This window comes from Sminthopsis crassicaudata, chromosome 5 (assembly GCF_048593235.1).
Source record: "Sminthopsis crassicaudata isolate SCR6 chromosome 5, ASM4859323v1, whole genome shotgun sequence".
Taxonomy (NCBI): Eukaryota; Metazoa; Chordata; class Mammalia; order Dasyuromorphia; family Dasyuridae; genus Sminthopsis; species Sminthopsis crassicaudata.
In genome coordinates, this window is record NC_133621.1 from 45,205,873 (window position 1) to 45,233,054 (window position 27,182).

Here is a 27,182-nt window from a genome sequence, read left to right on the forward strand (position 1 = left end):
CTAGGGAGGCTAAGAGCTGGTCGGCAACAGTCTGTCCTTTTGCTGAACTTAGTAAATGAGGCATTCTGGAGCTCTACTGTCTGCCAGCTACTTCAGGTAGTAAAGAAAGACAGCACTTGGCAGCGTGAGTGAGCTCCAAAACCTAGGAAACTTACCTCCACTTCAATCTTTTGAATATTTTTAGCAGTAGTGTGTTACATAATTTGAATTAATTTTGGTTACACTTTGGAGGGAATCATTTCATAGAGACACTGGTTTTTTTTTTGTTTTGTTTTGTTTTGGTTTTTTTTGGTATAGATAGCTAAAATATTCTGAAATATTGTGCATGTTTTATACTATTTTAAGTTTTAACTAGCCAGGGAAATTTTATTGTAACCAGTGACCATTATTTTTTTGTATGAATTATGTTCCAGCTGCATTGTTTCAAGTGTGTAATTCCTTATTCTTCCTATAATAAGTTCATTAACTGTTTAATTGCACACTTGCAGAAAATATTTAGCATGTAAAAAGCAGGTTTTTTGATATTTTACGGCTTCATATTGAAGCTGATTTGCTATGAGCAAGTTAAGTGGCAGGCCTAGTATGCTATATGTCTTGTTACATAAAACTACTGCCAGAATCTCAGTAAATTTACCGTTCAAAAAGTTTGTTGTCTTTATATATTAATATTGAATTAAGACAGGGATTAAAGTAATGTAAGAATGACATGATTGCTATTCCTGTGGCATATTTTACTAAGATTGGGTGCCTCTGCTGCTGAATTATGTTTACCAGTAATGTTCAAAGGAACCGATAAGTCATTTTTACTTCACACTTTTATAATCAGTTACATGAAATATAATTTACTGTCCATTGTGCCTGTTATAAAGGGTGTTTTAACTGTAGTATTTTAATGCACAGAATATTTTGGCATGACAAGAGGCTGAATAAATGGCTATTTTGTTAAAAAATAGCTGTGTTCCTTTCTGCTCCCTTTGTGGGTGACAGAGAAAATGGAAAACCAGAAAGCACTTGGGGGGATCAGTTGCAAAGCGGCCTTTCCCTAGCCCCAACTTGCCAGCAGGGAAAGAACGGATTTTCTCTAATACACGTCAGGTTGTTAAAGAGCTTCATCTCCAGAACAAAATATTTTTAACTCATTTCTTGAATGGCTGTGATACTGGTGCCAACCAAAAGATAGGCGATTTTAAGAATGACATTTTATATAGAAATTAACCATTTCTAAAAATGGTCTTCTGTAACAAAAATGTAAAAAGATAAGTATAGGAGATGATTTGTGTTATTCTAGAAGTACTGATTTTAACATGTATAAAACACCTCTTTCATTAGCTGTCTTACATTCAGATTATTTTTGTCAAATTTTCCAGCCTTGTCCAAGGAACAGTGATCATTGATGCCAGATATGTTGGTTTTTATTTGCCTTGAGTATTTATATGTTATCTGGAGACAGCCTTGTTTTCTGGTCTTTGTTTTTGTGCTGCTCTGCAGTGTTATCTAAAAAGAAAGCCAGACTGTTTTATCGTTTATTTGATTACTATCTTTAACAGTCTTCCAATAAAGGATGCAGAAAGAAAAATGGATAGGATGATAGTATTTTATGAATTATATTTATTCCAAATTCTTACTAAGATAGATTTTGCCTCTCTTCTTTTAACTTTTATAAATGTTGACCACTAGTTTTATAAATATGAGGAAATCCCTTGATAGCAACTAGCAAATAGTTTTGGGATTAGTGCTTGAGTAGAAATGTGGATTTTTATACTGATTTGACTCTGAGTTTATTTACTATTTCTGGTTTCTAGAAATCATTGGGCATATTGAGTTTTACAAAATATAATAAGGTTCTCCTAAACAGAATTTTATCTAGTATGCAGATAATTGTTCCTCTAGGAACCAAAAGCATTAGGGCCTGGATGTATTCATTCAAGGACAGAAGAATTTTTGTGGCAGAATATGATAAAAGGAATCTCAGGAAAATTAAGTGGGAAAGTGCTATTCTGTTCTGAAGTGATAGATTCATTTATTTTGTTTTGTTTTCCTTATAGGAAAATGTTTTCAGTTTAAAGTCTAAGACGAGGAAAGCCAGAACTTCCTTACCTAGAAAAACTAGGGAAATGGGGAGAGGGTAGCCCTCACCAATTTAATGTCATATGAGTCACTTTTTAATTGCAAGAAAAATTATGTAACGTTTGGAACTTTAGAATTCTTTTATAATAGCAGTCAATTCAGCAACATTTCTATAGTCACCAAAGATGAGAGACCTTAGGCCTAGGTCAAAGGAGGTTAGGCACCTGGTGGGTCAGAGCCTGCTGCAGATGCTAACTATGTGGCCCCCCCAGGCAAGTCATTTCGTGTCTGTTTGCCTCAGTTACCCCATTTGCAAAATGGGAATAATAATAGCGGTTATCTGCCTGGGTGGTTTTGAGGAGCCAATGAGAATTTCAGAGTACTTTGCAATCCTTAAATCTATGATCTTAGTCCTTTTAGTGTTTCACTAAATAGAAATTCAACAGTTAGAATTTTAACCAACTTTCCTCACATGACATCAGAATCCAAGTCGAAAGGAACCTCAGAGGCTGTCTAATGCAATCCATACATCAACTCATCTCTCTCCTCTAGAAGACCTTTGACACATGGCAGAAGTCATCTGGCTTTTGTCTGAAATGAGAGACTTGGAAAGAAGTATGACCCTCCCAAAGTAGCTCATTCTATCTTTGAATGGCTGTAATTGTTAGGAAGTTTTTTGTTTTGTTTTTTTCCTTCAAGCCTAGTTATTTCCACTAGTTCTATCCCTTCCCTGAGGAAAAGCAGAAATTAATCCCCCTTTTCTACATTACTTAAGAACTATTGATGGGTCTTCCTGGATCTGCAGGCTAAACACTCCTACTCAGTCTTAGGACTCCCATCCAGTGCTAAATATGTTGCCCTCTGGATATTGGTCCATCAGAGAATGATCCCTAGAAAAATGAGGACAAAATGTCTGGTTTAACTAGGCTGCTTATTTATGCTGGAGTTGTTCAAACCTAATGCTGTATAATGTAACAGATTCACATTAAAGTATTCCTGCCAATCAAATCTTGAATTAAAAAAATAAAAGGACTGTTCTATTTTCCCCACAAGGATGTTGAAGCAGCCTTTGCTTTGTAGAAATCAAAAGATGTGATTCCTTGACTGAAATTTGCAGATGTTTATAACCATTTAAAACTGCTTAGTAGAAAAGTTTTACCGAATTAAACTCAGTAAGGAGGAAGCCTCTTTGATCACGTGATAAAGCAGACTGATGTAGCACCTTAGGGTTGCCAGAATGGTTCCTTCAGCATGACCAGGTTATATAGACAGCCTCGTTTTAGAACCTACCCCAAGGTCATGGCTAGGAAGGGTCGGTGTATGTATCCACCAGTGCTGCCTCTGGTACTGACAGTGGATTAGAAAGAAGGGAAGCTCCCTCCCTAAGACACCTCTCCATCACTACTGGAAAAGAGCTTGTAGAGAGAAATACCTAAAGAAGATCATTTTAGTTTTGGTATCTTAGCTCTGTGGGCAGGCCATAGGTACATCTTACAAATAATGAACTTAAATCTGCTCTGCTTGTGTGTAAAGGAGAATTGGCTGATGAAAAAAATCGTGTTCATTGTCATTTTCCAGAAATTACCAAGGCAGTGGTTAAGCAGAGGCCAGGGTCCTTCAGTCTGGCTCCTTTGGAGCCAACTGAGATTGTCCCACCACGTCCCTGAGTAAGCTTTGTGGCCATGCTCTCTCTCAAATTAAACAATTCAAACCATTCTAAGAAGTTTCCTTTTCTTCAGCATGAAGTACATCTACATCTAGAAGGGTTCCATCTATCCTCTTTACCTTCAGAATCTTCTTTGTCTAGTTCCTAAATTGTTGGCATGACAACATTCTGTCCTGAGCCTAGCAGCTCCAGAGAGCACCTGTGGGAGCAGCGGTACCTTGCCCCAGCCTCCATTCTCCCCTTCCTCCCCCCCAAGTTCTTGTTGGCTCAGTCATGAGCATGAAGAAAGGGAGCGGTAGCATCGACTTGAGGAGCCTCAAGAAGGTAGTGAAAGCCCTGAGCAAAGCAGCCACACATTGTGAGTACAGACAGGATATCTAGCTACTGCTTAGTTTGGAACAGTGGAGCGGGGGTGGAGGGGGGGGGTGTTTGTGTCCATGTGAGGGATAGAGAGGTCTGGGGTCTGGACCGGGATTTCATTGGGATGAGGAACTCTTCCTGCCACTGCAAGGCTGTGGTTTATAATCCAAAATAGTCTCCCAGAGCACTGAGCAGTATGGGGTCATACATCCAGTATGAGAAGGGCAGCTCCATGAATTCAGATCATCTGAGCTCCCCTCTATGCAAACTGCCTTGTGAGGAGCATCATAGGGAGATGCAGCACAGAAAGAGATATATTCTACTCCCCTTTTAGCCATTTATGAATGTTTTTTAAAGTATTGTGATTAAATCAACAACAAAGTAATAGTATTATGCTTTAGGAGGCAGACTGGGCAAGTTGATGGAGTCGAGAAGACCTAGGTTCAAGGCCTTAGCCTGGCATATGTTAGCTGGATGGCTTTGCTTACCATTAACAGTTCATTTGGCTTCTCGGTGCCCACTAAATAATAGATCTAACTGCCCTCACTCTGGAGTTTCCCATACTGATGAAATGACAGGTTCAACCAAAAGAGTTGAGAAAACATGACAGTTTCTGCTCTGGTTACAGTCATCAAGACTTGAACACAAGTATAGCCAGAGAATTCATGGATATTGAAAAAACAAGAAATGATTTTTGTTCTGGTTTGCATGTAATTTCCTATCACCAGGAGTGAAAGGGAGTTCTCAAAGCCTTCTCTCTCTGACCTACCAATATTTTCATCAACATTTTTTAAATTAACTGGTAGATGTTCACAGTCCATTAAAAAAAAAAAAATACTAGATGCATGTAGCAATTATGTTGAATTTAATTGTATGATAGCCTATTTTTTACTTTTAATTCTTTCTGGGAAGAAAACATCCACCTCATCAAAGATTGAAGAAGTTGTTTTTGAGTGTCTAGCAAAGGGAATGTGGAACAGCAGGAAGTGTTTTGATGTGTTCTCAGAGGCCCCAAGTTGGAGTTCTGGCTCTGTCACTGAGTATCTAGAGGACTTTAGGCAAGTTAGTTAGCTTTTCTCCCTTGTGAAATGATATTGGACCTCAGAGATGATCCCTGAAGTCTCTTCAGCTCTAGATATATTGTCTTAGGGATTCTTATCAGCTGTTCCTCTTATTTACTCTCCCCCTCTGCATTTTTTAGTTACTTCTAGTCTTGTCCTCGGGGATAGAGAACAGTCCTTTGGGTCAGTCTTCCATACCTACTCTAAAGGTCCCTTTCTACTCTGTGGGCCTTTTAGGTTTCGTCCTCAACCTTACTTTCTAAGCTTTTTAATTACCTTTTTTTAGTGTTTTAAATAATAAGACTTGTCTTTGTCCATCTAGTAGACTGTCTACTCCCTAGCAATATTCCTTCCGTCTGCTTGGTATTCCTTCCTTTCTAACAGAACCTATCATATTTGAAATGTTTCATAAAACAGAGAAGGAAGAGATCTGTATTGGTGAAGGGAGTTTACTCATCTGAGAGTTGTCTATCCCAGTGAAATTACCTGTGCAATGCTTATCCCTTTCTCTTACTCTGCCGTTGACATACATATACACACATGCATGCATGGATACGTGCACGTTTGTACATACGTGATGTCTCCTCCCCCCTTGGAATGTAAGCTCCTTGAGGGCAGAGCCTGTTACATTTTTGTCTTTAAATCTCTGGTGATAAACAGTGCCTTTTAATATAATTAATGCTCAATAAATGATTATAGAGTAGTTCATTCTGCTTGAAGTTGTTGATTTTTCAGTGAGTCACACTGTCCCTTTTATCATCCAGGTTTTTGGGAGATATGACAACCCCATCAAATCCACTTTTTTCTATCTTATTTTAAAAGTGCTTTTTTGTTTTCTTTACAAGCTGGATATCTTCAGATTCTAGAAAGAGCATGATAGCTCTTTGATATGATTTCTGTCATAATAATTATGAGTTAATCCCAGTATCATCATGTAATATTGCTGATATATGTATGTGTGTGTTCTTATACACAAATATATGTATATGGTTTTCATGACTTAAATTTCTGCATGGAAACATTCTTACTCTGATTTGAATAAAGATATAGGAGTTTATATATCAAAACACAGACTTCTAAAACAACATATTGATTTCTTCTCTTAATTATCTTACCATTTAAGATCCATTTCATCATTTTGTCTTTAAACCTTTCACATGTTTTCCAACTACATAGATCTGTCCCTGATGCAAACATCTGTGCATTTCTAGGATAGAGCACATCTTGGTCATTGTGAATTATTTGTATACAGGAAACAAAAGATTTGTAAATCTAAATCAAAATTTAATAACAAAGGCATTTTAAATAATGGGTCAAGGAATAAATTATTAAAATTTAATGAGGAAAAATGACATGCCAAATTTCTGAGGTAAATGCTGGTAAAGGTATAACAGCTCTCCCCCCTTCCAAAAAAAGTCACAATTTAAAGTTTAATCTTCATTTCAACATTTCCTCTATCGTCTATTAAAGCTTGATTGAACATAAATAAGCCCATAAATTAGGCCCTGATTTATAGCATTTTGTCAATGGCTAAGTTGTAAATGCTCACACTGATAATTTAATGATCAGTTCTCTCCTGGGAATAAGCTGCCTCCACCATAAAGCTGGTCAGAGCTAAAGCATTCAGAAGCAAAAAATGTACCTCTTAAAATAATACATTAATAAAGTAGAAAATAAAAACTGAAAATAAATCTAGGATAAGCACAAAAGACATTGGAAATTGGAGGAGGAACAAATAAAAAGGACTAGAAGTAATGAGCAGAACTGAAAGTTTTGGAAAAACAGCATTTATTTACTTTTAAAAGCTAACATGATGTAAAAGATAGGAAAATAAAACTGTCAAAATGGAAAATTAATAAGGTAAAACAGAAATCGGAAAAACTGATTTTCTGAATCTATTCTATATGCTAGCAAAACTCCAAATTTAGAAACATGAGATTACTTACAAATAAAAGATACTCAAATTAACTGACTATGCAAAAGAGATTTTAGACAATTCAGCTTTTAAAAATGAAGCCATAAAGAGAATACTTGAGAACTTCTGTGCCATATGGATGTGGATATGCATTACATTTAATTGTCATAGGTTTTGGACAACTGGTTATTATACATTTGCCAACACACCTAAGTGTATCCCAGAAATTTTGGTATGTCACCCACTTCATTTTCTTTCGCTGAATTTTTATGATTTATTTTTTGACCCCCTTATCCAAAATGTCATTAGGTTTTGATTTAAGTTTGTATTTTTTGTATTTCCAATATATACTTACAGTTTTGTGCTTTATTCTCAAGAAAGAACAATATGACATCACTATTAGAGATGTCCAAATGGCTGATTAGATCTATAGAAGGTTGGAATGCTCTGCCCCAGGCTGGACACAGATGGTCCCCCATGAAGTCCCCATGGACACTTGGGGCAGGATTCTGTAATTGTGCATTTCATGTTTCTTCTGAGGTAATTCAATCCTGCTTTAGTCACAGAGCCCAGCACTTTCTCTAATTAGGGACACCATGCTGGGCCATCCTGTGTCGGTGTCTCCCATACATACAATCAGTTCCAAAATTCCTAAGAGAGACCTTGAGAGTGTCCTTGTACCACTTTTTCTGACCAGCTTGTGAGCACTTGTTCTGAGAGAGCCCTCCGTGACAAAGTCTTTTTAGCAAGTGTACATATTGTATTCGAACAACATGGCCAGCTCAACAGAGTCGGACCCTCTTGCACTAGAGTTGGAACACTTGGCAATTTAGTTTGAGAAAGAACCTCAGCGTCTGATATATCATCCCACCAGATGATCTGCAGAATCTACTTAAGCCAGTTCAAATGGAAGTGATTTAGTTTTCCTGGAGTGGTCCTGGTGGATTACATGGGTTTCACAGGTATACAATGAGGTCAGCATGAGGGCTCTGGAGAGCTTCAGTTTGCGAGACAGTCCGATACATCTTTCCTACTCTTTCACTCAGAGCTTCCCAAATGCTGAGCTAGCTTTGACAGTACATGTGTTAACCTCATTATCACTAAGGACATCCTTGGAAGGTATACTGCCAAGGTAAGTGAACTTATCCACAGCTTCCAGAACTTGTCCATTTGTTGTAACTGAAGGTTCCATGTGTGGAGGATGTGGGGCCAGCTGACCAGGTCCTGTTTTCCTGGGTGTTAACTGTTAAGACAAAATTAGCCCAAGCAGCAGAGAATCGGTCCTTACTTTGTTACATCTCAGTTTCAGAGGCTTCATTGAGTGCCCCATCAACTGCAAACAGAAAAGTATGCACTAACACTCCCTCAGCTTTAATTTTAGCTTGTAGCCTTCTCAAATTGGAGAGTTTACCAGCAGTGTCATGTTTTTTCCTCATTTAAGGCGTTTGTCATCTCGGCTGAAAACATGCTAAAAAGCATAGGAGCAAGTACAGCCTTGTTTCACTCCACTGGTGAAAGGTTGAGATCATTGTCCAGAACCCAGGCAAGCATCATCATAAAACTGACATATTATTCTAATGAACTTCTCTGGACAACCAAATTTTGACATAATTTTCCATAAGCACTTGACAGTATCAAAGGCCTTGGTCATTATCTACAAATGTTGTTTACAGACCTTTGTTCTGCTGCTGGCATTTCTCCTGGAGCTGGAGCATACACTTTTAAATATTAATATAATTTATACACTATATAATATTTATATACTACATTTATACATATATAAGTATAAATACACTTTTAAGATATTGACTATTCTTGGCTCCTTCTGGAGCCACAGGCTCTCAGGTAGATGACTGTCTTCCAGGTGTAGCATCAGCCTGCTAAGGAGGACTCTGACCAGCAAGGACTCAGAGAAACCTTCTCCCCTCTCCCCATATTTGGGTGATAAATAATTTATTGTTATAGCGTATGCTCTAGACCAGAAATGCTATGTTTACATCAGGGAGAATGAAATGGAATGTAAATGATAAATTGATTGAATTAAACCAAGGATAATGGGTTTTATTTTATGTACATTTAAAGCAAGTGTGCGTGCATCTGTGTGTAGACATATAATGAAAAATTCCACCTTACTGAAATTATAGTTTTAATATCTATACTAGGGAAGGATAAAGGAAATAAGTAACTACATTCACTAATCAGTATTAAAAAAAAAAATAGTAAAAATTTTTGATATATTGCTATAACCAAACTAGAGGTATACCAGGGTTGCAGAAATGATTCAACACCAGGATAACATAATTTGTCAAAAATACCTAAACTACACATACCAGAATATGCAAGAAAAGGTTTTGACAGTGCAATACTGATTAAAAAATAATCCTGCAATGCCATAGGAAAAACACTGAAAAGTTTCCCAATATGGGAGTAAAGCAAAAATGACATCTTTTTTCCCACTGTTACTAGATACCATTCTAGAATTACTGATGAAAATAATAAGAAACAAAAATTAGTGGCATAAATAGGCAAAAAGAGACAAAACTTCATCATTTCCTGACAAGCTATTAATTTGCTAAGAAGCAAAGGGGCAATAGCTTCAGTAAAATAATAGAATATAAAGCATATATATGTATGTGTGTGTGTGTGTATATATATATATATATATATATATATATAATATATATATATATATATATATATATATATATATATAATTACCATTTTTGTGTAGTAATAAAATTTAGAAGGAACTAATAAGATAAAACTTTTTCAAAATAACTAAAAAATACATAAAAAAATCAAACTACCAAAGCACACTAAATAGTTCTAGAAATAAAATTATAACATACTCTTCAAAGGAAAAGGACAATTAAAAGGATGTTATTTGCTCCTGTTTGGGCTACACAAGTATAAAAATGATTAGACCAATCAAGGGTCCCTCTCCAGAGATAAACTAAAAACAAAATTCAGAAAGGACCATAATCTTAAGAGAAAATTTTGCCTATCTGTTGGAGAAAAGATGGTGAAATTACTTCCAGACCTTGAATTATATCTTAAAATAGTCACCATCAAAAAAAAAAAAAAAAAAAAAGACTAAATAATCAAGAATGGCTAATAAGTCAATAAACTAATGAGGTGAGATTTTGCACTTATTTTCTTACTGCTACATATATACAAGCAGGTTAGATCCTCAGCATCATTGGCTATATCTCTCCCCAGAGATATCCTTTAGGAGATAGAACTCTTTTAATGCTATCAGATTAATCCCTTACCCTGTATATTCTCTTTCAGTATCATTTCCAATGTTTAGCATATCAATATAATTTAACCTATTAAAATCTTGATCTCATTAATGATCAATTAATTTTTACAAAGAAATATGCCAAGATGGGAAGTACAAATACATTCCCCTTTCTCCCCTCCAGTGGAACCTCTCCCCTCTGCCACTAAGTCCCTGAGGAAAAGTGGATTCAAACATTAATCTGCTAGAGACATTGCCTCTCCAAGGTCATATTTTTATTATATTTTAAATTATTTATTGCGTGTATTTGCCCCTCTCGTCCCCTAGTTTTATTATTTTTTTTTATTAAAGGTTTTATTTTCAAAATCTATGCATGGAAAATTTTTCAGTATTGACCCTTCCAAAACCTTATGTTCCAAATTTTCCTCTTTCCCCCATCCCCTCCCCTAGATGACAAGTATATCTCCTACTTAAAAAATTTTTCAAAAGAAAAGAAACTGCATCACAAATATGCATAGTCCAACAAAATAAATTGCTTTGATAGTCGTGCTCCAAAATGTATGTACCTCTGCCTATTAAGTTTATCACCTGTCTGGCAAGAGGTGAGTGAGTGGCAGTCTTCTGGACTCATGCTTTATATTGCTTTGACCAGAGTTCTAAAGTCTTTCAAAACTGTTTTTATGTATAATATTGTCATCATTTCAATGGTTCTCCTAAATCTTGTTTTACTCTGTATCATTCACAATGATTTTCCTAGTTTTCTCCCAAACTGTTCATTTCATAATTTCTTATTGCACAATAATTTTCCATTACATTGATAGGCTCTAGTTTATTAAACCATTTTTCTAATAGTATAGTTCCTTAGTTGCCATTTTTTAACTACTATGAACACAACTGCTAAAATATTTCTACACATATAGATCTCTTTAATATCCTTGACATAGAGGCCTAGTAGTGTTATTGTTGAGCCAAAAGGTATGCACAGTTTAGTAGCTTTGGGGGCATGGTTCCAAACTGCTTTTTAGAATGTCTGGACCAATACACAGTTCCACCAACAAGGCTCCTTGATGTGCCTTTCCCACAGCCCTTCCAACATTTGTCCTTTTCCTCTTGACTGCTTTGCCAGTCTCAGGGGATGGACCTCACAATTATTTTAATACAAACTGCATCACAGATTCCTGGATGTAGAAGGAGCCCCACACACATACATGAGTTGGCAGTTGTGCGTTCTCTCTGGACTAGGCTGTCATTGCCCGTTCTCCCCTTTAAAGTATGATAAACAGCAAACCAATCAACAGTCACTTAGGTGATTATTGTTGACCAAGTGTTGTGCTTAGCAATGAGGACATAAAAAAGGACAAAAAACCCAACACAAGAAAACACTTTCTATTCCTCTGGGGAGAGAGTCACAGATAAATAAATAGGCGGGTACAGGACACATAAAGAGCAGATAGAAGATAAGCTGAGAACAGCAGGAAAAGCCTCCTGTGGAAAGTGGAAGTTCGGTTTTGTGTATGTGCCCGCATGTGCAGGCATGTACATATTTTAAAATTTATTTTCAAGTGTTCATTATTTCTTTCTACCAGCACTTTCCCTATAGACCAAAAAAAAAAAAAAAAAAAAAAAAGAAAATCAAAACCCTTAAAATTAGCATAGCTAGACCAGTGAAACAAATCCCCATGTTATCTATGTCCAGTTATGAATGACTCATTTTAAATCCATTACATCTTTGGAAGGATATATTGGTATAATTAGTCAATTGGTATAATTAATCTTTGGTTTTCTGGACTCATTATTTATCACTGTGTATAATAAGTGGCTTAAATCCTATTTACTAAGAATCTCTTCCTTTTTGGAGACTGATTATTTGGTGTTTTACTCCTTCATGAAGGGTAGAGTTGGTAAGTGCTTGAAAGAAAAGAGATCCTGATCTGACTTTCAGCTCAGGAGAGAATACCCACAATTTCAAACCCTCTTCATGTTTCTAAAGGGAGAGAAAGACTGAAAAGAAAGCAACATGAAAAAGAGTTAGCATGTTCCAGCCTACTATAGTGGAGACTTTGAGAAATTTTCCCTTGAGTGAAATGTGAAACTCTGTTGAACTGAGTTATTTTATGTCAGTGGCATCCTCATTTATTTATTATTATCTGGTTTTATATCTTCATATGTATACTTTCTCTGATATCTATTTTGCTATGCACTTAGATAAATGAGTTTATTTGCTATATGTATTCTTTGTAGACCTGGCAGCTGATGAAAAGGGAGTTAAGCCTTGGATATTTAACTTAGGGTCCCTCTTTCCCATTAAGGGATAGCAACTACAAGTACAACTTAAACGTAAAGATTATTGCCCCAGCTAAATATTGAAGCAAACAGATAATTCTAGCCTACCCCCCCCCAATTCTGAGGAGATCAGAATGGTCAGTCTCTAGCCCCAATTCTTGCATGTCCCAGCAGGAGCCAAAATAGCCCTTGTATAAGCATAGATATCTAGAGATCTATATTCTTGCCTCCCTTTGAGCCACATCTAATCATATGCATGTAAATATATATAATCTATATGGGCAAAACAAGGACACATAGCACCCCATGCCCCACTCCTTTACAATTGCATTAATCAAAATTCAATTGTCTTTCAAATATACTTTTTCTTCACAATCTTGTCACTGTGTAAATTGCTCTTTCACTTTGTGAAAACTTTTACAATTTTACATAGAACAATCTTCTTTGAAATTGTTTACTCTGTACAATTGGATATCAACTTCTGTATTTGTGGTATATGAATGTAATGGCATATTATTCTATAAGAAATGAGCAAGTGAATTTCAGAAAAATCTGGAAAGAGTGAAGTGAGCAGAACCAGGCACAATAACAGTAAACATCATGTGATGATCAGCTGTGAGAGACTTAGCTCTTCTCAGCAATGCAGTAATCCAGGACTACTTACAAGGGAATTATGATGGAGAGTGCTGACCATACCCAGAGAAAGAACTAAGGAGTCTGAATGCAGATGGAAGCATACTGTTTTTACTTTTTCTTGTTTTTTTTTTCCTTTCTTGTGATTTTTCTCTTTTGTTCTGAGTTTTTTCATGACATGACTAATATAACCTGTATCAGACTGCTTGCTGTCTTGGCAGGGAGAAGGTAAAAGAGGAAGAAAGAAAAATTTCAAGTTCAAAATCTTACAAAGATGAATGTTGAAAACTCTTTACATTGCAGTTGAAAAAAAAATAAAATGCTATTAGTAAAAAGAAAAAAAAACTTGTCCATTTTGTGTGTATGGACTAATATTTGCACATTCACCATTTGTTGAGCCTCCCCAATAAGTGGGTACCCTTTTAGTTTTTAGTTTGAGTCTACTATAATATTTTTGTACAGAGAAGTCCTTTTCCTCTTTCTTTGATGTATTTTGGGGATGGGCTGGGCTGGATCTTGAAGGAAGGCAGGGGAACAGGTAAGGAGGAAGAGCATACAGAATTTGTGATGAGAAGGCCAAAGATACAGAGTTAAAACTGTCCTGTGTAAGAAACAAGAAGACTAGGAGAGCTAGATCATAGAATGAATGTGAAAGGACAATATCATTGAAGGTGGAAAGGGCTCAGGTTCTTCATATTTGATGAGAACAGCTGGGAAAATGCAACAATTAAACTAATTACTTAGACCACATGCCACAATAAGCTCAAAATGGATTTGCAACCTAAATATTAAAAATTACCATTAAAAAATTAGAAGAGAATCACAACAGACTTCTTTCACAGCTATGGTTGGTAGATAATTTTTAACCAAATATTGGATAATGGAAACATTGAAGGTAAAATGATTTTGATGAAATTTAAAATGATTTGAATGCATAAAATTAGTACATATAGGGTAAGATAAGGAGAAAAACTTGGAAAGAAATTGTCACACCAAATATCTCTTGATAGCTCATATATAGAGAATTAGCAAATATTTATGTATGTATGTGTATGTATAAAACCAAGAGTCAAGAATTCACATGTGTGTACATATATAGATATATCTAAGAGTGATTATGTAATGATTAAGTAGTTAAAGGGTATAAAACAAATCATTTTAGAAGCAATTGCAACTATTAACCATCATTTGAAAGATTGCACCAAATCACTGGTAATGAGAATGAAAATTAAAATAACACTGTGGTTCCACCACATACCCAATAAATTAGCAAAGATGAGAAAAGATGAAAATAGTGTTGAAGGAGTTATAAAAAGATAGACATACTAATATATTGTTGGGAGAGCCATGAATTTGTCCAATCACTTTGCAAAGCAATTTGGAATTATGATTTTATAAATGACTCTTTGATCCAGAAATCCTACTGCCAAGAAATTCAAAATCAGAAAAATCCTGAATATAACAATATATTGTTTGTAAAGTTGTGTGTGTGTATGTTTTAGTAAAGAATTGTAGTAAAGTAAATGCCTTGAGGATTGGCCAAAACATACTTGAATATAATCATATTATATTCATATATAAGCAATGATGACTATGAAGAATTTAAAGAATATAATTTGACTCATATGAATTACTACAGAACAAATTAAGTAAAATCAGGAAAACAATATACACAGGGATGTAAGAGGAAAGAATAGTAAAACAAAACCAAGTGCTACTTAGTTAAAATGACCAAGATTGCATCCATGAGGAGTTTTTAGAAATATGTATGTTCCTCCTTTCTTTGCAGAGATGAGACTATGAATATGGAATGTTGTGTGTCCTGCCAGATACAGTACAAATGTTGGTTGATTCTGTTGAACTTTGAATTTCTTTTACCTTTTTTTTTTTTTTTTAAATAAGAACAGTCTTACTGGATAGGAATTGGAAAAGTGTATAATCAGAAAGCAATATGATATAAAAACAAAAAAACATCAATAAAAATAACCTAATTAAAGCAAATTATATAACTATTTCATCTCCTCTAGAGATAGTTATTAAGGCCTGCTTCCCTTGCTGACTCCAAGGTTATATATAAAGTTATGTAATTTTCTAAAGGAAAGAACCATGGTGTATATATATATTATATATGTGTGTGTGTGTGTATATATATATATACATACATATACATATATATGTATGTATGTATGTATATTATCTCCATGGCCCCATGGTATGTGTGTGTGTGTGTGTATATATATTATCTCCATACAAATGACCAGGGAGAACAGGGATTTTTTTTCCCCCCAGAGATTGGAATTTAGAGGGGGCTAAAAAGCAAAAGAGAAACACCAAAACTTAGCATCTATATAAAATAATTATAATGCAAAGCTACAAAATGGCTGTACTCGAACACTCATCCCATAAGGCAGGAATGATGATGATAATAATAATAATAATAATAAGCTATATGGTACAATGAATGAATAGCTTGAGGACTGGTGTCAGCAAAACAAGTTCAAATACAACTTCAGGTACTTTCTGGGTAACTGGTAACATAACCTCTAATTCTGGTCCTTCAGTTATAAAATAGGAATGGTAATAATAAAACTCTTTCAGGTTGTTGTGAGGATTAACTGAAATGGCATTTGTAAAGTTCTTTGCAAACCTTAAAATGCTATGTAAATGCCAGCTCTCATTTTTATAAGGTAAACTGTTCACCATGTTCATTATCCTTGACCAAAGCACAAAAATTCCTAGATATTACTCTACTATATATCCTTTCTGCACTGAACTGAATTTAAAATAGCTCAGTAATTAGAAGGTTGAACTAGAAGAGACGAGGAGTCATTTAGCCTGACTCCTTTATTTTCTAAATGGAAGCAAATCAGGAATATAAAAGGTTAAAAGTCCCATTCACAAACAGTGGCAGGAAAAAAAAAATTAGAACACACTTCTCCCCAGCTCTTCACCTATTGTGCTTCATATTATATTAAATTAAAATTTTATTAATTTCCCTTTTTCATTTTACAGTCAACAAAAATGAAATGGAACGTCTTGTGAAACTGTTTTACTCATTTATGGAAAAGGGATATGAACAAGGTACTCGAGGCGGCCTGGAGCGTAGTGAGTTTAGAAACGTCCTGCATAGTGCATTTGGAATGACTGACGACATGCTTATGAACAGGGGTAAGAAGTCAGAGCAATTATTAAGTGCCACTTTTCATCAGTGATATTCAAAACTTCAGGCAAACCAAATGACAAATGGGTATTTTAGAGGAAGCTGCCTCTTACAGAATGATCAGTGGTCAGTTTCCTATGTGAAAGTTTTATAAAAGATCCCTTTTGGTCCATTTTATAAAAGATTCTATTAGAACACTATCTGGGGAAATTCACTTAATGTTTTTCCCTCTGGGTGTATAACACACATACACACACACACCACTTAAAACAAAAGGTATCTGACATTAATGGCACTAAACTTATTTTTAGAAAATAATCAAATGAAAAATTTACATAGCTCTGAGTTGTTTTTTCCTTTTCTATTTTTAATAATCAATAACCATGTAAGGACTGATTTTTGTACCAGACCCTGTACTAAGCATTGGGATACAAAAAAGAAGCAAAAACAGCCCCTGCCCTCCAATTTACCTTTTAGTAGAAGAGATAGCATGTAAATAAATAACTATATAAAAGATGTATACACAGAAGAGAGAAGACAAATTTTTTCCCCTAAGGCAATTATGGTAAGTGACTTGCTTACAGTCTCACAGCCAGGAAGAGGTCAGATTTTAACTCAGTCCTCCTGAGTTCTGGACTGATGCTGTATCCACTGTGCTACCTAGCTACCCCAAGAAGGTAATTTTAAAGAAGAAGGTGTTAGCATATATATTGTATCTAGGTTATATTGTAACACATGTAAAATGTATGGGATTGCCTGTCATCGGGGGGGAGGGAGTGGAGGGAGGGGGGGGATAATTTGGAAAAATGAATGCAAGGGATAATATTGTAAAAAAAAAATTACTCATGCATATATACTGTGGGAAAAAAATTCTAAATAAAAAAAAATAAAATTAAAAAAAAAAAGAAAAGGTGTTAGAAATTAGCAGTGTCTGGAAAAAGATCTACAGAATATGGCGTTTGAGCTAAATCTTTTTTTTTTATTTTGTTTTAATATTTTTATTTTTCCCCAGTTATGTATAAAGCAAGTTTTTTACATTTGTTCTTAAAAATTTGAGTTCCAGATTCTTCCCCTTCTTTCCCATACTCCTCATATTGAGAAAGTCCATGTAAAGTTGTACAAAATATTTCCATAAAAGTAATGAGGCAAAAGAAAACACAGATCTCCCTCTCTCTTTAAAAAACACCATTATGGGAAAAAAGAGATAAAAAGTATGCTTCAGACTGTATTCAGACACAATCAGTTCTTTCTCTGGATATGGATAGCATTTTTCATCAAAAATCCTTCAGAGTAGTCTTGGATCATCTTATTGCTGAGAATAGCAGTCCTTCACGGCTGATCATCCCACAACTTTGCTATTACTATGTACACAGTACATTTTACTTTGCTTAAGCTTATGGAAGACTTTCCAAGTCCTGATTGCATCCTGCTCATCATTTCTTATAGAATAATAATATTCCTTCAAAATCCCAAACCAGAATTTATTCAGCCATTCCTCAATTGATGGGCATTCCCTCAGTTTCTAATTCTTTGCCCTGATAAAAGAGCTGCTATAAATAGTTTTATACATAAAGGTTTTTTCCCTTTTTAAAGAAGAATTTTTTTTAGGATTCATGTCTAGTAGTGGTACTGTTAGGTCAAAGGATACATATGATTTTATAACCCTTTGGGCATAGATCGTATCTTTTGATCATTTGGGGAATAATTTTTTCTTATAAATATGACTCAGTTCCTTCTATACGTTTGATAAATCAGGACATCAGAGAAACCTGATTTGAGGTGAACCTTGAAAGAACCCAAGAGTTAAATGAGGTGGAGTTGAAGAGGAAGGACATTTTAGCCATGGGGTCATGATTCTTTAAAAACCACCACCACCACCACCACCACCACTGAAACTTACTGAATATTTTACTGAAATTGGTCCATAAGAACTTGATCAAATGGAGAGCTCAGGCAAGGTTGGCATTCTGGCAGGAAGGAGGAAATAGTCAAACAAGGCTGACAAGCTCTAAGGTCTCTAGATGCCTGGCTCACATTATATTGTTATGGCATTACTCATTATTTTTCATTTCCCAAATATTTTCTTTGTAAACCTCTCAGCTTCATTGATCACTACACCTTGGATCAGTTTTCCTGTTTTATTCCTAGCTCTTTCTTACCAAAGACTGGCCATTCTCTTGGGAGGGCCCTTTGGTCCACCATCAGTCCCTGGGCGCCGCACACCTGATTTACAGCCTGAGCATCTCTTTCCCTTCAGATAGCCAGTTGTTCTGATCTGGTCAAGATTAAGCTTTCTGAATTGTGTCACTCTCTTCCAGATGTATGTTGGTCCTCGTGTGTTTTGTTTTGTCAAAATGGCTGATCCTTTCTCATGTCCAAAGAGCACGGGCCATAATGGGTGATGGACTCTCTACCTGGTGCCAGCTGGCAAGGTCATTGATTTCAGGAAGAGGGGGTTCCACTCCTTCCCCTCCCCCTGCGTAGTGTCCAAGGCCCTGTGTTTCCCATGATCCCCATGAAAACTTGGAGCCTTCCTGCCCCATAGGTGCTGTTGTAGACAAGCCTAATCTTTACCACCACTGACACTGTTTCAACTCTATAGACCTTAAAAATGGTAAATACACTTACTGGGAAAATATCTCAAACCAATAATACCACCTCACATTTCTATAATAATTAGGGCTTTCCCAGGTGGAAAACTCTCTAAACATTTGCTTAATATATGGTAGAAATATATATTTGCTCTACATAAAGCAGGAATTTTTTTTAGGTTAAACATGTGCAATTCTTTTAAACACCTTTCCATATGCTGCTCAAGAAAAATCGGATAAAAAGAAAAAAAATGAGAAAAAAAAACTGAAGCAGGGATTCTTGATAAGTTTGGGGGATAACAGACCCTTTTTGGCAGTCTGCTGAAGGCCTGGAACCCCTTTTTCAGAATAATGTTTTTAAATACATAAAACATATAGAATTTAAGAGGAAGCCAATTATAGTGAAATATATTTATCAAAATATTTTTAAACACAAACTCCTGGTAAATAACTCTTGATCTACTACGGATACTGTAGAATTATAATAAGAATAAGAAAGAATTAGAATTTGTCTCTTAATGGCAGTAATTGTAAGCCTACACCCTCTTTATATTTCAGTGTTTGGTGCTTTTGATAAAGACAATGATAATCACATTAATACAACTGAGTGGGTTGAAGGATTATCCATATTTCTCCGAGGAACTTTTGAAGAAAAATTGAAATGTAAGAATTTCTGGCATTGATATTTTTTTAGACTACCATAACTAGGCTTGATTTCATCTCTCAGTGATTTAAAAGCTGGTATACAAGCATTCTTTAAAGTTTTAAACACTTAAATAGTTTTTAGTATCTGGTATTTAGTATTTAGTATATGGGCTAGCTAGAGAAATGTGCTATAAACATGGTGTGATTTAAAAAAACAAAATAAACAATTGTCTCATAAATACTTCCCTCACCCAGCTCACTTCTTCTAGAATTTCAACCATTTATCCCTCAAGAGTAATGCTTATCCTTTAAAAGTCATCTTTTGTACACATTTTATCCTATTTCTAACATGTAGATTTTGTTCTACTGATCAAGGTTGGTTTGTTTTTGCCTAAGATTTTATAGTTTTAATAACTACTTAATAATGTTTTAAAACCTGTGAAAGCTGCCATATAATTATCAACTACCCCAACTCAAAATTTGCCATTGGTACTTTTAGCAATTTCCTTCACATTTGTATTGCATTATGATTTATTTAGTTTTGTAATGAAGATCAGTGGATACTAGGTGGCTCAGTGGATAGAATCAGTGGATTGGAATCAGAAAGGTTCATCTTCCTGAGTTCAAATTTGGCCTAAGACGCTTAAACTGGGCAAGTCACATAACCCAGTTTGCCTCAGTTTCCTCCTCTGTAAAATGGTCTCAAAAAGGAAAGAGCAGCAAACTGCTCCAATATCTTTGCCGAGAAATTGGGCCATGAAAAGTTGAAAACAAATGGAAATGACCGAACAATAATGAAGACAATTCTGTTGCATTAAATCAATAAGCAGCATAGGAATTATTTCTACTTTTCATTATATTAATTTGACTTATTAACATTTAATTTTCTTTAATAATTTAAACCTTCCACTTATTTTTAGTACATCATGTGTCTAAATATATTTGCAAATATTTTTTAAAATTTCTTATGCCAAATTAATACAACTTTAAGGTACCACTTCATACCTCATGGATTGACTAAGATGACAAGAAATTATAATGATGAAAGTTGGACAAGATGTGGGAAAACTGGGACACTAATACATTGTTGGTGGAGTTGTGAAATGATCCAATCATTCTATAGAGCAATTTGGAAGTATGCCCAAGGAGCTATCAAACTGTGCATATCTTTTTAGTATTATTATTATTATTATTATAGCTTTTTATTTATATGCATGGGTACTTTTTCAACATTGACCTTTGCAAAACCTTCTGTTAGAACTTTTCCCCTCCTTCCTCTCACCCCTCCCCTAGATGGCAGATAGTCCAACACAAATTAAATATGTTAAAAATATATGTTAAATCCAATATATGTATACATATTTTTATTATAGCTTTTTATTTACAAAACATATGCATGGATAATTTTTCAACATTGACCCTTGCAAAACCTTCTGTTCCAATTTTTCCTCTCCTTCTCCCCCATCCCCTCCCCTAGATGACAGGTAGTCCAATACAAGTTTAATATGTTAAAGTATATGTTAAATCCAATATATGTATGCATATTTATACAGTTATCTTGCTGCACAAGGAAAATATGATCTAGAAAAAAAATAAAACCCGAGAAGGAAAACAAAAATGCAAGCAAACCATAATAGAAAGGTTGGAAATGCTATGTTGTGGTCCACACTCATTTCCTGTACTTCTCTCTCTGGGGGTAGCTGATACTCTTCATTATTAAACAAGTGGAACTGGTCTGAATCATCTCATTGTTGAAGAGAGCCACGTCCATCAGAATTGATCATCATATAATTTTGTTGTTGCCATATACAATGGTCTCCTGGTTCTGCTCATTTCACTCAGCATCAGTTCATGTAAATCTCTCCAGGCCTCTCTGAAATCCTCCTGCTGGTCGTTTCTTGCAGAACAATAATATTTCATAACATTCATATACCACAATTTATTCAGCCATTCTCCTATTGAGGGGCATCCACTCAGTTTCCAGTTTCCTGCCACTAGAAAGAGGGCTGCCACAAACATTTTTGCACATGTGGGTCCCTTTCCTTATCTTAAGATTCTTTGGGATATAAACCCAGTGGAAATACTGCTGGGTCAAAAGTTTGATAACTTTTTGAGTATAGTTCCAAATTGCTCTCCAAAATGGTTGGATTCATTCACATCTCCACCAACAATGCATCAGTGTCCCAGGTTTCCCACAGCCCCTCCAACATTCATCATTATTTGTTCCTGTCATCTTAGCCAATCTGACAGGTGTGTAGTGGTATCTCAGAGTTGTCTTAATTTGCATTTCTCTGATCAGTAGTGATTTGGAGCATCTTTTCATATGGCTAGAAATAGTTTCAATTTCTTCATCTAAAAATTGTCTGTTCTTATTGTTTGACCATTTATCAATTGGAGAATAGCTTGATTTCTTATAAATTAGAGTCAATTCTCTCTATATTTTAGAAATGAGGTCTTCATCAGAACCTTTGACTGTAAAAATGTTTCCCTAGTTTATTGCTTCCTTTCTAATCTTAACTGCAATTAGATTTGTTTGTACAAAAAATGTTTAACTTTTGTGATCAATAATGATCTCTAGCTCTTCTTTGGTCACAAATTCCCTCCTCTTCGACAGGTCTGAGAGGTAAACTGCCCTATGTTCCTCTAATTTATTTATGATCTTGTTCTTTATGCCTAGATCATGAACCCATTTTGACCTTATCTTGGTATAAGGTGTTAAGTGTGGATCAATACTTAGTTTCTGCCATACTAGTTTCCAATTTTCCCAGCAGTTTTTTTTGTCAAATAGTGAATTCTTATCCCCAAAGCTGGGGCCTTTGGATTTATCAAACACTAGGTTGCTATAGTTATTGACTATTTTGTACTGTGAACCTAACCTATTCCATTGATCAACTTCTCTATTTCTTAGCCAATACCAAATTGGTGACTGCTGCTTTATAATATAGTTCTAGATCTGGTATAGCTAGGCCATCTTCATTTGATTTTTTTTCATTAGTTCCCTTGAAGTTCTTGACCTTTTGTTCTTCAAAATGAATTTTGTTATTTTTTTCTAGGTCATTAAAATAGTTTCTTGGGAGTTTGGACTGTGCATATCTTTTTTGCATTTGGCCAATTGTACTTTTTAAGGAGTCGTTTTCTTTCTTCTTTTTCTAAACTGTTGATTTTCTCTGTGAATGTTATGGAATATTGTTTTATAAGAAATGATAAGCAGGCTGATTTCAGAAAAGTCTTGAACCAATGCTAAATGAAGTGAGTAGAATCAGGAGAGCATTGTACACAGTAACAAAATTATGTGATGATCAACTGTGATGGACTTGGCTCTTTTCAACAATGTAGTGTTTGAGGCAATTCCAAATTGGGATGGAAAGTATCATCTGCATTGAGAGAACTATAGAGATTAAATGTGTATCAAAGGATAGTATTTTCACCTTTTTGTTATTTGGTTTTTGTTTGTTTGTTTGTTTATTTGTTTTGCTAAGGGTCACTCAGTTAGGAAGTGTTTAGTGTCTTGAGACCAGATTTGAATTCAGGTCCTCCTGACTTCAGGGTTAATGCTCTCTCCACTGTGCCACCTAGCTGTCCTGTTATTTGTTTCTTTGGGACCTTTTTTCTTTTCTCAATTTTTTTCTCTTTTTGATCTGATTTTATTTGTGCAGCATGATGATTATGGAAATGTATTTAGAAAAATTGCCATGTTTAACTTATATTGGATTGCTTGCTGTCTTGGGAAAGAGGCAGCAGGGGAAGAGAGGGAGAAAAATTTGGAACAAAAGGTTTTGCAAAGGCGAATGTTGAAAACTATCTTTGCATGAATTTGGAAAAATAAAATACTATTAAAAATAAATAGAATAAATTTCTTCTGTCATGTTTGGCATTTTCTTAATTTTTATGATAATCCTAAGAATACAAATAATTTAAATATGTTTAATATTTCATTTTTTCCAACTACATGTAAAAACAATTTTAACAATCTTTTTTTTTAATTTTAATTCTATTGAGAAGGCAAGAAATTTAATATAGATTATATGTGAACAATCATGAAAAACATTTGCATATTAGTCATGTTGTGAAAGAAAACATTCCCCCCCAAAAAGGCAAAGTTTAAAAAAAAAAATATGCTTCAATCTGCATTTAAACTCCATTATTTCTTTCTCTGAAGATGGATAATCTTCATAATAAGTCCTTCATTTTTCATCATGAGTCCTTCAGAATTGTCTTGGATAATTGTATTTTTCAGAATTGCTAAGGCATTCACAGTTGATTATTACATAATAATATGTAATTGCCATTATTGTATCCACTGTTCTGGTCTCTTCAATTCACTTTGCATTAGTTCATATGTAAGTCCAGGTTTTCCAGAGAGCATCCTCCTTACCTTATCTTATAATACATTTGTATTCCATCATGATTATATGCCACAAATCGGGATAACTGCCAAATTGCTTTCCATAAAGGTTGAATCACTCCAAAACACCAACAAAAATGCATAAAAGTCTCAATTTTCCCACATCCCCTCCAACATTTGTCATTTTCCATTTCTTTCATATTAACCAATTTGATAGGTGTGTAGTACCTCAGAATTGTTTTAATTGCATATTTCTAGTCTATAGTGATTTAAGAACATATATAGATATGTTCTCTATGTAACTAGAGATAACGTTTATTATTTTGTCAGAAAACTGCCTCCTTTGACATTTATCAATTGGAGAATGGTTCTTATTTTTATAAATTTGACTCCATTTTCTTAATATTTTAGAAATGAGGCCTTTATCAGAGAAACTTGCTGTAAAATTTTTCACACTTATAATTATTGTATAATAACCTGTATTCTATTTTCCCCTGTTTATTTTACTCTTTTTTTTTTCACCTTGTCCATCCTCAGAAATGTTTTGTGTCTGACTTTTACCTCCCCAAATTCACCTTGTATTCTATCAGCCTCTCCTTTTCTTATCTCCTTCACCTCTGACTTTCCTATAGATTAAGATAGATTTCTATACCCAAGTGTGTATATTATTCCCTCTTTAAGTCATTTCTGATGCGAATAAGATTAAATCATTGTTCATCCAATGATAATCTCAACATTATCTCTTTCACTGCAAAGATCTTTTTATGTGAGATAATTTATCCCATTCTACCTTTCTCTTTCTCCTTCTCCCAGTATATTCTTCTTTCTCATCCCTTAATTTTAATGTTTTTAGAAGTCATCCTATTTTATTCAATTTATACCCATGCCTTCTGTCAATGTATACGCCTAACTACCCTAATAATGAGGAACTTTTTAGGAATTACAAGTATCATCTTCTCATGTAGGAGGGTAAACAGTTTAACCTTATTGGATCCCTTAGGATTTCTCTTTCCTATTTACCTTTTTGTGCTTTTTTTGAATTTTGTATTTGAAAGTCATTTTCTATTCAGCTCTAGTCTTTTTATGAGGAATATTTGAATCTTCTGTTTTGCTCAATATCTGTTTTTTCTTCTGTGCTAAATAGATAATCCTGGCTCTTTTGCCTTATGGAATATTAAATTCCAAACCCTCTGATTCTTTAAAGTAGAAACTGCTAAATATTGTGTTATTCTGATTGTGCTCTACTTTCTTTTGCTACTTGCACTATTTTCTTCTTGATCTGGGAGTTCTGGAATTTGACTATCATATTCCTGAGAATTTTAATTTTGGGATCTCTTTTGGGAGTTGATCTTTTGGATTCTTTCCATTTTGATTTTACCTTCTGGTTCTAAAATCTCACAATAGTTTTCCTTGAAATTTCTTGAATATGATTTCTTGGCCCTTTTTTATTTTAATGATGGCTTTTTAAATAGTACAATAATTTTTAAATTACCTCACTTCCATTTATTTTCCAGGTCAGTTGTTTTTCAATAAGGTATTTTACATTTCCTTCTTTTTCACTCTTTTGATTTTGTTTTATTATTTCTTAATGTCTCGTGGAGTCATCATGTTTCTCTTGCCCAATTCTAATTTTTAAGGAATTATTTTCTTCAGTGAGCCTCCTTTTCCATTTTGCCCATTCTACTTTTTAAGTAATAAATGTTTCTTCAGTAAAATTTTGTACATCTTTTCCCATGTGGCCAAATATGCTTTTTAAGGAGTTTTTATTTTTATTTTTAAGGAAAATTTTTTAAGGAGTTTTTCAGTGAGTTTTTATTTTAAATATCTTTTTTCATTTGGCCAATTCTGCTTTTTAAAGATTTTTTTTTCAGTGAATGTTTGTGCCTCTTTTACCATTTGGCTTATTCTGTTTTTTAAAGTGTTATTTTCTTCATTTTCTCCAGCATTTTTTTTTGGTGCCTCCTCTACCAAGCTGTTGACTCTTTTTTTTGTGGCCTCTCTATACATCATTCTTATGTTTTTTAAAATCTTTTTTGAAGTCTTCCTGGAATTCTTTTGAGACCTGAGACCAATTCCCTTTTTTTTTTTTTTTTTTTTAAGGCTTTAGATGTAGGAATTTTGATTTGGTTGTCTTCTGAGTTTGTGTTTTGAGTTTCCTTGTCACTATAGTAACTTTTTTGTTGTTGCTTTGGTGTTTTGTTTTTGGTTTTTGGTTTTTTTGTTGTTGTTTGTTCACTTTTCCATTTTATTTATTAATTTAACTTTATGCTTAAAATTGGGCTTTGCTCCTGGGATGGAAGGGACACTGTCTAGGCTTAAGGTATTTTATGCTGCTGCCCTCAGACCTATTTCTGGGGGTTTTGTATGTTTTCAGCTCTTCCACAATGGCATGGTCTAAGGAGAGGTGTGTTTACTACCTCCTGGCCTGTGCTCTGTTCTATGAGCAATGATAAATACTCTTTTTCCACTCTAGAACTTTCACCATTCCCCTTTGGTCCAAAACTCTGGTGTGTTACTGCTCCTCCTCACCTTGGAACTTTGTTCTAGGACTACAGATCCAAGTATGTACAATATGAGTCCTGCACCCAGTATCAGCAAAGAGACCCCTGTAAATCTCCTTCTGACCAGTTGTCTGGTCCATTTTCTTTCTCTGGCCTCTGAGCTCCAGAAGCTACTACTTCCAATTTAATTGCTGCCATCCCCCTCCCTTTCTTTTCTTTTCCCCTACCTCAGGCCTTCTACTGTCAGGGCTGTTGCTTGCTCTGGACAGCTGGACTGCCCTGACTGCTGTGTTCCATTTTCACCCACTGTAAGACGGTTCCTGCTGACCTTCTAAGTTGTCTTGGGCTGGAAAATTGTTTCCATCAAAACTTATGAATTCTGCTGCTCCAGAATTCACCTTAAGGCATTATTTAAAGATGTTTGGAGGGGAATTTGGGAGAACTCAGACAAGTTCCTGCCTCTTCTCTGCCATCTTGGTTCTTCCAAGAATTCAAATATTGTTGAATGAATTTCTTTTATATCCTGTAAGTTTGATAAATTCTCTTCTTTTCCTGAGATTTATGCATATCCTAGGTAAACAATCATGGCATCTGCAAATAATGTCTTTACCAATTCATTTTCCTGTTAATTTTTATAATTTTTTTCTTAGTGTGATTTTCCATGTTTCTAATGTCAAAAAAAGTAGGAAGATGTATACTTTTATTTTTACTTAT

General features: G+C 34.8%; 1 protein-coding gene across 1 annotated transcript in view; it reads left to right on the forward strand.

The window, feature by feature from the left end:
• The first annotated feature begins 3,878 nt into the window (after positions 1 to 3,878).
• The window catches only part of LOC141545211 (calaxin-like), a 28,597-nt gene continuing 5,293 nt past the window's right edge, over positions 3,879 to 27,182 (forward strand). The window contains exons 1-3 of the mRNA XM_074272236.1: positions 3,879 to 4,091; positions 16,239 to 16,394; positions 19,536 to 19,640. Of these exons, the coding sequence (XP_074128337.1) occupies positions 4,007 to 4,091; positions 16,239 to 16,394; positions 19,536 to 19,640 (346 nt within the window). The 5' untranslated portion in view covers positions 3,879 to 4,006. The remainder of the gene's footprint in view (positions 4,092 to 16,238; positions 16,395 to 19,535; positions 19,641 to 27,182) is intronic.